This window comes from Melozone crissalis, unplaced genomic scaffold, assembly GCF_028551555.1.
Source record: "Melozone crissalis strain CALT ecotype California unplaced genomic scaffold, PUWL_Pcris_2 ptg000033l_1, whole genome shotgun sequence".
In the NCBI taxonomy this organism is placed as follows: domain Eukaryota; kingdom Metazoa; phylum Chordata; class Aves; order Passeriformes; family Passerellidae; genus Melozone; species Melozone crissalis.
The window spans coordinates 2,439,934-2,452,436 of record NW_026535811.1 but is presented as its reverse complement, the minus strand read 5'-3'; the positions used below and the strand labels follow the sequence as shown (position 1 = coordinate 2,452,436).

The 12,503-nt window shown below is 40.8% G+C and overlaps 1 protein-coding gene across 2 annotated transcripts in view; it reads left to right on the top strand.

Annotated features, from left to right (window-relative positions):
• PDE3A (phosphodiesterase 3A) overlaps nucleotides 1-12,503 on the top strand; it is a 203,202-nt gene that overhangs the window by 132,321 nt on the left and 58,378 nt on the right. The window contains exon 2 of one of the 2 annotated variants that reach the window (XM_054281858.1): nucleotides 714-764. In XM_054281858.1, the coding sequence (XP_054137833.1) occupies nucleotides 714-764 (51 nt within the window). Of the gene's footprint in view, nucleotides 1-713; nucleotides 765-3,495; nucleotides 3,963-12,503 lie in introns of those variants that run through there. The other variant, XM_054281859.1, reaches the window with a different exon arrangement.

Genomic DNA, 12,503 nt, shown 5'->3' with positions numbered 1-12,503 from the left:
CTTTCCTGAATTGCAGAGTAGTTTTAACCTCTTGTCCTGGGATGAATGTTTTGAAAGCATGTTCTGCAATAAGTGTGGGTTGTGAATCTCCTTGCCTACCTCTGAACAGGGGGAAGGCATTTCCTTTGGGAAAGAATGTTGGGAAAAATGAGCAAGAAAATGTTCATGGCTGTAAGTCAGTGCATGTCACATTAACCCTCCTACCTTTCATTCACATATTTTTTTATTTGAATTAAGCAATGCCTCTTTGTGGAGGAGCAAACAATACCCAGAAGAAATCCCTGAGTAGATGTACAAAAACCCCCATAACTCAATGGTGAAACAGATTTAAAGCTGTTGCTAATTATCATGGCTGATATAAAATGTACATTGCTGATTAATCAAATGTGCCCTGGTTTTGGTAATCTCCTTGTTGATGTATCAGCTGTCCTTTTGCCAGATCAGTATTAAACATTTGGCTAAAGCTGAATCTGTGGCAGTGGGGATTTTATTGGCACCAGCAGAGTTGTGATGCCAGATGTGTTTGGGTTCTGAATGCAAAGGTACAATGTTACAATGGCTTCATTATGAGTCTAAAAGCTCTGTGTGATAAATCATAAAAGCAAACCTGTTTATTTCCAGAAAAAATGTGTAATGGATATAAAAGCATGAGTGTTTCAATTAAAATAATGAGTGCAATTTATCACTTAGCTCTGCTTTTCTTTGTTTTGCAGCTCATGGGGCATTCTGAATGGGATCACAAACGAGGACCCAGAGGCTCACAGGTCAGTTGCTCAGTATTTTGTGTTTGATTTTGGCTTTTTGTACATTCAAGGCATTCAAGCAAGTTTTCCGTCTGAGTTTGGCAAAGTTGTTAATTTTGTTAATATTTGCAGGGTTTGGAGCAATGGAAAAAGGCATAAAACCATGGCAGCTCTCATTAATGTAATTTTTGAGCTGTAATTCAAACAGTTGATCCAGACAGAGCTGAGTCATCCAAAAGAAAGGGTTTTTCAGTAGCAGGAGGATGGATTAGATGTATGGAGAAAGCATTTCTTACTCAGCTGTCTCCATCAGGACATCAAAGCAGTGCAATTTCAAACAGCGTGGGTATGTTCTGTTTGGTGGTTTGTTTTGGGGTTTTTTTAACCTGACAAACTTTTAAAACTTGGATGGCTTTCTCACCATGAATCCTTCTATTGTTGACCCAGGTGTTAGAACTGTGTGGAGAGGTGCAGAGAAGCCACTGGAAGGAAATTATGCCAGTAGTGTTAATGGTATCACAGTCCTTTTCAAAATTATCTATAATAACTATCTCTTGTAATTATCTATTGCAATTGCTGCAAATGACACATCACTACCAGTATTGATGTTCAGGAATTTTCCTGCTTGGCTTAAATAGCCTTTCCCATCTAGTGTTGAAAGAACATAAATACATTATTAGAGCTCCAGCCTTTTGCACTGGGTTTTACTTCAGGTAAAGGATTTTTCACATGCGCATTTTGTACAAATGGCCGTCCAGAGGTGTCATAAAAGCATTAAAGGATACATAATAAGGTGGGAAAAGAAAACTGTAGAATCATAGAACAGTTTGGGTTGGATGGGACCTTAAAGATCACCCAGTTCCAACCAAGTGCCATGGCAGGGACACCTTCCACTGTCCCAGGTGGCTCCAAGCCCCATCAAACCTGGCCTTGGACACTGCCAGAGATTCAGGAGCAGCCACAGCTGCTCTGGGCACCTGTGCCAGAGCCTCAGCATCCTTACAGAAAATAATTTCTGCCTAACATTTAATCTAAACCTGCTCTCTGGCAGTTTGAAGGCATTCCCGCTTGTTCTCTCACTACAGTTCCTGATGAAGAGTCCCAAAATGACCCAAGCTTTCTGATTACTGTGTGCTATCCTGCGCCCAGACACAAAAACCAAGGAAGAAAAGTTTCATTAGAGAGAAGAAACTGTGCCTCACTTATTCCACTGTAGCTTTAGATTTTCTCTTTTACATTATTCTGAAAATCTTCTAGATAGGAACAGCATTAAACCTAATTTAATTAAGTTCCTTGAAAAGTTAGGAGAAATTAGGGAGGTTCTGGTTTTTGCAGAATAGAAGAGACTTTTTTTATCCTTTTGTGATTCAGTTACATTGTTGCCAGCTTGTGTCCTTTAAAAAATGCACCTGTGTAAAAAAAACCCAAGATCTTGCTGAAAAATTAAGGTGAGTGATGTGTTAGCTATACTTAAATACCTTAAAACCTAGGAAGAACAAAAGGGAAGTGGAATCACTGGTTTACCATAATGTAAAACTAAAATCCTCGCATGAACTCCTGAAGGTATTCCATCAAGACTCATTAAAAAAGCTCTGATTCAGTGAAGGGGATTTTTTTTAGGAGCTAGTAGGTTTTCTGTGGCATGTGTTGAAACATGAGGGGAAGCTACTACAGTGCATGTCACACTCCTTAATGGCCCACTTGGAAAACATGTTTCTTTTCTGTTCCTGTTCTGCACGTAGGAGTGAAATGCAAAGTGCTGCAGCTCCAGGTAGAGATGGATCTCAAATGAAATGCACTGGGGCCCACGGGAATTTCTGTTTGCAGCAGTTTGTCTTGTGATAAGCATCTGCAATTCAATAGAATGTTAATGGCACAAGTAGAAAGCTGTCTTTACAATATTTAACTTGCTCAGGCTTCTAGCATGACCATCACTGCACTCCCCTTTTGAGACTGCCCACATGTATGTGTATGTATGTTGTAGGATTCCTTTTCTTTTAGAATAATTATACTATTAAGGCTGCTCTAATTAGATTGAATTATAGGTTGCCTTACAAAGAGCAGGGAGTTCCTGGCTACATACTTGTTCTTTTTTTTTTTCCTTTCTTTTTTCATCCCTGAAGTTTGCACTGCCTGCTCTAAGTGCTTAGTGCTGGGAATTTTCTCTATGGATTTGAAATTAAGCAGGAAGTGCAAAGTGAATTTCATTACATTTTGTGCTTAATTTTAAAGATTAATATGTGTTATAATTAAGAATTTAGGCATGAAACTTCAAAACTGAGTTCCAAATGAAAGACATTCCAAAGTGTTTAGGAATATTCAATCCACCTAAGGAAAAGTCTCTCAAATATATATATGCAATTTGTAGAACCACATCATGTGAGGGGAGAAGATCCATACATGTTTGTAATGCTGGCACGTGCCACAGGAAAGTGTGACTGGCAGAATTCATCCTTGGAATATTATTGCTCTGCAGAAAAAAATATGCAAATTGTCCTTTAATCATTCTGCTAGAACACAATACACTAGTACACAGTACACTAGTACTTGGTACTGCCAGGATCTTGCAGGTGGGCCCCAGGGCACACTCTGTGCACACGTTTTTATGTTTTTACCAGGGCTCCTGGGTGTGTGGGAGTAATTTGTTGCTCTGTCATCAAGGCTTGTTTGGCTTGCTGGAGATGTAGGCGTAGCCCCAGAGTCTGTGCAATCGAGCAATCCAGCATTGTAGAAGCAGGATGATGGAGAGAGGAACACAGGTCCAGCCTTTTTAATTCTCTGTAACCACAAAAGCTCTCGCTTCTCCATCCGAGGTGCTGCGTTTTACCCCTCCAGTTCCTAAGCAACAGCTATTTCCAGAGTGAGTGCGTCTGGTGTTGTCTACCTACTCCAGGCTCCTTCCTGGGAGGTGGCTGGGAGCTGAGCTGCTCACTGCCTCAGCTGTGCCACTGCAAGGACACAGATGCTGTAGAGGAGCAGCACAAGCTGGGCTCTGACCAGTCTCCACCTTGCAGCTCACCAAAACTTGTGTGCTTTGGGGAGCTCTGCAGCCTACCATGAAGAGCAGGAGTCAGAACTGAGGTTCTTGCCACTGGTTTGGGACAGAAGCCTTTTTTTTGTCAAGTGTGGCAAAGCCTCTAGAGCAGATTGAGGAGGATGAGCCGGAAATCTCTGTCCTTGCTGAAGCGCAGGTGGGAGTCCATTCCCGCTGGGGACCAGGTACTGTGCTCTGGGAATCTGTCTGGGGTGTCTGTCTGCCCTCAGGGCCACTGTAAAGAGAATTACAGTGACCTCATGGGGCTCTGGGGGCTCTCTGAACACAGGGAGAGACAGCTGCTCATTATTTGTCATTCCTAAGATGAATGCTGCCAAACTCTGGTAAAGCTGATTTTGCCAGGGCATGTGCTTGTGAAGGTGGAGATGCCATGGCAGCCCATTAATGCAGAGGTATTCAACCAAAACAGTCTCCCTGTCTCAAAAAGGAGACTTGCTTCGGGAGTATTTGAAACTGAGTATTAAAAACTATTTTAAACTGAGTGGCTAAGGGAAATAGTAATCTACTATTGATGGGTTGGTGCATGACATTTTTGTGTTTCATATCTTACATGTGTGTGTATGAAGTCACCGAGGCATTGGCAGAACCTTGGTGTTCTCAGGGTCCTCTTGGTTGTTGTGTCGTTCCAAGTGTGCTAACCAAGAGGAGAGTAAAGCAGATGCAAACAGAACATATGTAAACATCTGCTGGGAAAAGCAAATACTGTCACCAGCAGCAGGACTGAGATGTGATGAATGGCACTGTGATTAGCGTATTTCCTACGTCTTGCTCCAGGCACTCCAAGATTCTCTGATTTTTTTTTCAATACTTTGCTTGAGATGTACAGATAATAAAAGAAATAATTACAGAAAGAATATTGGTGAGCTAACAGCTCTACTCTCTTCTCAATCATAATTCCATCTCAGTTTTCCATTTATAAAACAGTTGACTGTGAATGGTAGTTTTTATCTGTAGAAAAGAGACAATTGTTTGACAGGAAGAAAGACAGAAATGCATCCCAGTTTTTGAGAAGCATCCTCCTGTGCATTTTTATTAAGAGGGAGAAGGACAGGGAAGATTATATGTAATATTTTATGTTTAAAGGTAAATCATGCCACTTGGAACTTTTGGAGATCTCAGGCATATTAGTTGTCAAAAAAAAAAAAACGAATCCCATGCTGTCACATAATTATTCACAATAAAATAATAAGGCATTGTTGATTAGTGCAATTTTATTGCACTGAAAGGAATTTAATTGATCCAGATCAGTCCAGCATTCCTCCTGAATGTCCTTGGAAAAAAAGATAAATAAATGCTCTGGTAGGAAGTGAATCATTTGTGATGTTGTTTCTGTTAAGATGCAGAGACACTGATGTTATTTCAAAGGAAAACTGGTTTTCAGCCTTACTTTTCCAGCATTTCCTTTGAATCCCTCTAACCCTAATGTTGCGTTGCATCATTGATCCTATTGTAGCACAGTATGTGGGAAAAATAAATATTCCTCACCTAGGAATATTTATATGAGGTGTGCTTGGCTGCACTGAGCTGGGCATCAGTTCCACCATCAGTCCCTCAAGCCCTCTGAGGGCTTTAAAAGAGGAAAGGGAATTTGCCTGACCCATCTGCCACTGTGGGACAGTGAGACCAGAAAGTGATGCACATAAATAGAGTTTACTTGAGCGTAGTGTGAGTCTGTGAGGGCTGACTGAAGGAAAATGCAGTTACTGTGCAAGATGACAACCCCAAAGATTCAACTTCCTGAGTGCTTTAGGCTGATCCTGCTCACAAATTATTGTATAAAAATAATATCTCTGCCTGTGATTTTGGTGAAAATCCATTCTTTAGTCCTTGAAGGGATGCAGTCTCTTACTGTGTTCTTACAGCTGACCTTGACAAAATTACTTGGTATTTTGACAGGTAAGCAGTGACATTGTAGGTTGCTTCTCTACTCAGAGTAGATAAAAGATATTTGTGTTAACAAATAACAAAACCTCTCTCAATGGGCTTTTTGCCACCTAAAATGAAAATAAAACCAAACAAAAAAAATAAGGAAGGAAATAAAATCAAACTGTAAAAATGGGATATTTGGCTTCATCTTGTTCCTAGTGTAAAACAATGTGGCAGGTGTGACTTAAGAAAGTGGAAACTGTAAGTCCACAGTGAAGTTTGATACTCTATTTGAACATACTTTTTGGGGTTTTTTAAGTCATAGAGTGATATTTTATTTCTTATCTTGCATCCTCTGCATGAAATCAAATGATACCCAGAACTGTTTAGTCAAGGCTGAGCAGCCTGAGAAGTAAGGGTGGTGAAAAACCAAGAGTGGTTATGATGTCTATAGACAATATAGTTGGAGGTTGTTGGTTTGGAGGGGTTTTTTTGGAGCTAGGTTGTTATATAATTTTATTTTTGATCTTTTGAGCATTGTTTGTGCTCTCAGACACTACATCACAGAGGTCTCCATGGTTTCCAGGCTCTGGTATGACAAAGGAATTTTCCTCTCATTGTTTTGTGTTTTATGGATGTGAAAGAGTGAGGAAAGTAGGTTTAACTGGCAACCTTGAATTAGATCTCTTTGGATTTGGTTGATGAAAAATGTCTGATCTTCCTGTTCATTTCTATATGTGGAAGATACATCTTTATCCTGGGGGTGTTTTTCATGGGTAAATTTAAGCTAAATAGTGATAAACTAAATACCATCTATTGGCCTCTATTTAACAAACTGTAATATTTCTTAGTTCTTTAATCTTGAATGGCTTTGTCAATAATTTCAGAAGGAATTACCTTTATATAACTAAGGAAAGAATTTGTGAGTGTTTTTCTTTCTTGCCCATCCAGCTGTTCAGATTGCTTGAAAGCTCTCCCTGAAGTTTAAGTACAGGGGTTTGGGGAGTCATTGTCTGTAGGTTTAATTTGTTGTATGTGCCTGATGATCTTGTTTTTAGGAATAAAAAATCCTAAATTTTTGTTCCTGAGGACTGCAACTGAGAATGCTTTCACTGAATGGATATGGATTTAAAATGTTGTGGTAGGCAGATGAGCCAGAGGTGTTAAATATTTGCTGTGATGCTGTTGAGTATTTCCACCTACCTGAAATTCCATGAGCTGTTGCCTTTGAGCATAAGGTCCTAAGACAGGAAAAATCTTGTCACATTATCCCATGATGGAAACTTCTAATTGTTCCATTGGTGACTGTGAACTTAAAAACACAAACTAGATTTCCACAATGATGTAAGAACATGACCAATAGTTGCTATAGGGATGTATATACTTTATATTTTTTAATGTATTTATAGATATTTTTATAGCTGTGGATAGTTTAAAGGAATGTAACATGCAGTTCAATAGAAGCAGTATTTTTTTTTTTTAGGTAGGACTTAATGCTTACAGCAGTGTGGGCAGTGATAATGCTTTCTGTAGGATTAGATTGTGCTGGGTTAGTGTAAAACCAATGAAGTGATGCTTCCCTCACCTGCCAGTGATTTACAGCGCAGCTGTGCCTAGGGCAGTTTGCATGCACACTGCAATATCCTGTTCCTGACCATTGATGTGGTGGATGGGACAAACTTCCACAGGGTTTTTGGAAGGGTGCTCAGCAGCAAATGAACTCATCCTGACTGAGTCATAACTGCAAAATGATAAACCAAGGGATTTTCTGGGTTTCCTATAGCATTACATCATGCAGCCCCCATATATTCACTGTGTGTTCAGTACAAAGCAGGGTCCTGCTGGAACGTGTCATTGCAGTGATCCTTGTGCCTAACCAAACCCCTTCTACTTTACCTGAAAACAGCTTACAATTAAAAAAAAATAAGGTTTCCTGTTAAGAATGTTTTTGTGGGTCTCCACAGCTATTCATTGTTAATAAACCTTTACATTATCCTTTCATTCAGCAGACAAGCTTTCCAAGCTTTAGGGACAGAGCAGAGATTTGCAGGGTTTGGGACATTATGAGAAAGAGGCCTCATGGCAGGGTTTGGGTTGGTTTGGTTGTAACCTGGAGCTGGGCGAGGAGAGCTGCTTCTGCACAGCAGGAAAGGTGCAGAAAACTGAGCCTGGGATTAAGAAATAACCTAGGAAATTCTTCCCTTCTTTCTAATGCAGCACATGAGTGATGCAGAGCAGAAAGCAATCTCACAGGAATAATCTGATAATCTGCCTCAGGTTTGTCCTTGCTTCTCTTGGAGTGAGGAGTCGACACAGCACTCTCTGGGGCTGTGGGACATTTCTTTGTGTCCTACAGGATTTCTCCCTGCTGCTCTGAGGGGAGACAGGAGCTGTCACACTGGCAGCTGTGACCCAGGTGATGTGGGCAAACCTCCTGCAGCCTTCCACATCCAGCACTCACCCCTAGGATGGAGAAGAACCTTTGAATTACTGTCAGCCACCCTGAGAATCCTCTCTGCTCTCAAATTCTCTGTCCCAAAATGACTGCCAGGGGGACAGGAGTGGATTGGAAGCTCAGCAATGACTTTCACTCTGTCATGTCACTGTTCTTCATACCTAAGCAGGAGCTCAACAGAGATTTCCAGATATGTTTCCATTCTTCTTCAAAACCCTTCTCCACCTTTATTCCTCCCAGGTTTGCAGTGCAAGTCCTGGTGCTGGTCAGGCAGTCCAGCTGTGGCACAGAGAAGCTTGCTGACAACACTCAAATTTTATTTTCCTTTATTCAGTCAGCAAGTTCCAGTTCAGGAAGGCTGCAGTAGGATCATAGCCATGCTGCAGATCAATGCAGTTTGGAAATGGAATCAGCACTGAAATCAAACAGGAGTAGGAAATACATGCTGGTGAAATGACTCCTTGGAGAGAAGCAGCATGGTAGGAGTGTAAGAAATTTGGCACAGTGCCATTTGTCTTGGTATTTTGGAAAGCAGAGATAGTGGAAGAAGCTGATAATTGTCCTTTTTTTTCCCCTTTTTTTTCTTTTTTCTTCCCCAAGCTTTTCCTCAGGCTGAGGGTGCATGTTCACTGGTGTGGTGCAGATGTGGATTGCCTTGGCAATTGCATTGAGAAGTGGGATTGTGAACTGTCATCATTCTGAGCAGAGGAAGGAGATTATTTTCCTTTTGGGGTGATCAGACTCCTGAAGCACCCCTTAATCTGTCTGCATTTTCTCTCTTTGCAGCAGTTTTCATAATTTGATTTTCAGCATGTTTCCTAATTTAGTTAACTCATTTGTTTTCAGAACCCTGGTTTTTATATGATTTTCTGACTACAGCTTATATTTCTCAGTTGCCTTTTATAAATTTTGAGTCTTAAGGTCTTCAGGTTAAGAGATTTTGTTCATGTGCTTTTTTGGAGGTTTGGGGGATTTTTTTGTTGTTTAGGGATTTGGTTTTGGTGGGGTTTGTTTGATTGCTTTGGTTTTTGTGGGTTTGTTTTCTAGCTGCAAACTTAGGAAAAATTTGTTTGTTGGATTTAAGGGGATGGGAAATGTACTGGCATCTGGTTAAAGTTGCTGACTACCTTTAAGACCCAAAAACTTACAGACTTTCAGAGAGTTTAATCCCTGAAATTCAAGTCCTCTGCTTTAGCACAAGACTGAGACAGGGAATTCTCTGCAGGTTTTCAGGTTGCATATTTTCTGTATTGCCAAAATTCAGGCATCTGTATGCCAGTCTCTGAAACAAAATCTACACTGAGAATGTTCTGGGACAAGAGTAGGGCACCCCAAAAGGCGTGAGTAGTTAGAAATGAGTAAAAGTATCCCTTAGTCTCCTGGAAATGCCTGTGCTGGATAAAATCTTCCAACTACAGGCTGACTGCAAGGGGAAATGTCAGTGTAAAAGTTCAGTTTTGAAAAAGTTTTAAGCAACTGCAAACAGGGACTTAGGAAGGGAGGGATGGCCAAATTAATAATGACTGATACAGTCAGGTGCTTTGTAATGAAAAAAAATACCCCCCACATTAAAATTAGGTGGCACTGGGACTTTTGTGATGATAGAAGACTGCATTTTATTTCCTGACAACTCTGCAAAGCTGGGAGTAGTGCCACAAGGTGTTATTTTAATTTCCAATAGCACCTTAAATTTCACTTATGGCATATGTGCATTCCAGGTATTTGTCACCTTCCCAAGCACATTTTTAACACAATTATTGCAAAATTTTAGCTTTCTCTATTCAGAGATGAGCCCAATTATGGAATGAATGTGATTAATGTATTTAATTTTTTACTGAGCAAGGCTTATTCCTACTTTTCAGCCAGTGTGCTTCCCCTGGCATGTCAATAGTAGCATCTCTGGGGGATGTGGGCTGCCCTAACCTTCCTTACTGAGTTTCCACAATGCCATTGTTGTTGGAAGACGTCTTATTAACAATGTTAATGAGGACAAAGTGAACTGGCTGGTTTCCCTCTATAAAGGAAACTTCATTTTAAAAGCATTTTTATTACTACTGGTTTGTTTTGGATTTTTTTTTCCTCTCTTGAGTTTTGTGTCCATACTGAGCCAGATATGTATGCTTTAACTGCTGCTCTCTGGGATAGTTTGAAAGAATAAGTGAAAGTATTTCCTATTGTTCCTTCCTTACAAGAAAACATGCTGAATTCTCTAGTAGCTCATTTTATGAGTTCCCCAGTGGAAAGGCTCACAGCTGATCAGCTCTGCTCTCAACAGCAGATGTTCTTTTTCTTGACTTCAGCAGTAAGCTATAATTTTGTTCTATGTCTGACAGATCAGTGTTCAAAATTTCAAAATGAGTTATTGGAGCAGCCTCCTGAGATTTTTGAATAAGCTAGAGCTGGAGTAAATCTTAAAGTCAAGTCATAAAAAAAAAAAATTAATGTGGGGTTGGATTTTAGAGATCAAAGGTTTGTTGTGTAATGGCTCTGCTTTGCTCCATTTTCAATTCCTGAAGAACCTTGAATGTGACAAGAGCAGTAGGAATTCTTACAGTCCATAAAGGAAGGCTGGAGATTAAAAGGTGTTGAATCTGGAGTTCATAATTATTAAGTTGCTGATCTTATGCAGGGCTAGAAAAGCTACTGGTTATGGTGAATAGAGGAGAGGTAGAGGCATCAGTTAGGGAATAGCAAGAAAGTAAAAAACCCCAACATTTAGCATGAGAAAGGTGTCTGTGTTAATACCCTGGGTGCTGGACAGGCTGCACCCTTAGGAAATGTGCAGGTGATGATACAGAACCAGGGCAGTGGCTGCTACAGGGGATGGTGGTGCTGCCATTCAGGGGGACAGCTGGAGAAGGGGGCCAGCAGGAACCTTACTAAGTGATGGGGACACGAGAGGAGAAAGCCCTCCCACTCCTCAGGAGACACAGAGGGGCTGGCTAGCTGGGGAACAGCCTGGCACAGAAGGTCCTTGGGGGTCCTTATGGCAAAGAAAGCCTCCAGCTTCATACTGGGCTGCACTGGGAGCTCCAGCAGGCTGAGGGAGGGGATCCTTTGGTGCAGCTCAGCACCAGGGAGACACATCTGGAGTGCTGGGCACAACTGTGTGCTCTGCAGAACGACAGAAATACTGCCATGTGTCCAGAACAGGAGCACAGAAATGGTTAAGGGACTGGATCATCTTCTGAGGAAAGGCTGAGAGAGCTGGGACTGCTCAGCCTTGAAAAGAGAAGGCTCAGGAGGATCTTGTGAATGTGTATGGATACCTGGTGTGAGAGTGAAGGAGATGGAGCCAAACTCTTTTCAGGGGTGCCACTCAATAAGAACCAATGGGTACAAGCTAAAATACAGGAATTCCTGTTCAAAAATAGGCAGGAACTTGTTTAATCTAAGGGTGACCAAGCTCTGGTTATGTGGAAAGGTTATGGAGCCTTCATCCTTTGATTTCTCTCTTTGTTTTCCCCTTGCACCTTCTCCCACAAACACACAAAATTCATGAGGAGGCAAAAAAAGCTGTAGATGGAAAAGTGAAGCCAGGAAAAAAATCTCTCCAAACAAAGCTGGGGCTATATTAAAAACCAGCTACCAAGGTAGTGATTGAAAACATGTAATCCCTTTTCAGACTACATGGATAGTGCTTTGGTAGAAATCCAGATAACCTTTCTGTTTCCAGTAACTTTGCTTCTGAAGCACAAAAGCTCACTTCTCCAAAAATGAGGAAAATGTCATTGTTAATGCTGTCTATTCTGGTATCTGAGAAAAAAATTAGATCTTTCTGTTATGTACAGTTTTGAAAGTTGATATGCTGGTCTCATATACATGCCCTTGGCTTCAGAGCAGCCCCCACATATTCAGCATTTTCAGTTTTCCAGGATAGGGGGACCTGATTCTCCAAAGTTAGATGATGGATATGAGCAGAAATGTGGAATGGCAATAAGCTTTTGTGTCATATTACCATGGACGCATTTTTATAGGTGTCTAAAAATAATAACTCTGTGCATATTGAGATTGTTTTAGGACTCCTGGAGGGCTTCATGTGCTTGCTTCTTTTAAATTAACAGTTGGAGTTGAGTGAACAATCTGCAAATAATTATTTTAGATTAAATTCTTCATTAAAATGCAGAATAGGAGAGGGGCTTAGCTGACAAGAGAAGCTGCAGTACTGCTTTCTATTCCTTACAACTCTGTGGGATGTGAAAGTGACGAACAGCTGAAGCCAGTGATTAGAATCTTCAAGGATCAACGTGAGACAGCTCTGTCTCAGAATGTGATTTTGCTGGGATTATGATGTGGCTGCATTTTCATCACAGAAACAGCCCCTGGACAAAATCACCCTGTAGGTTTTGACTCGTTTCCATCCAGATAGGAGTTGTTAAAATGC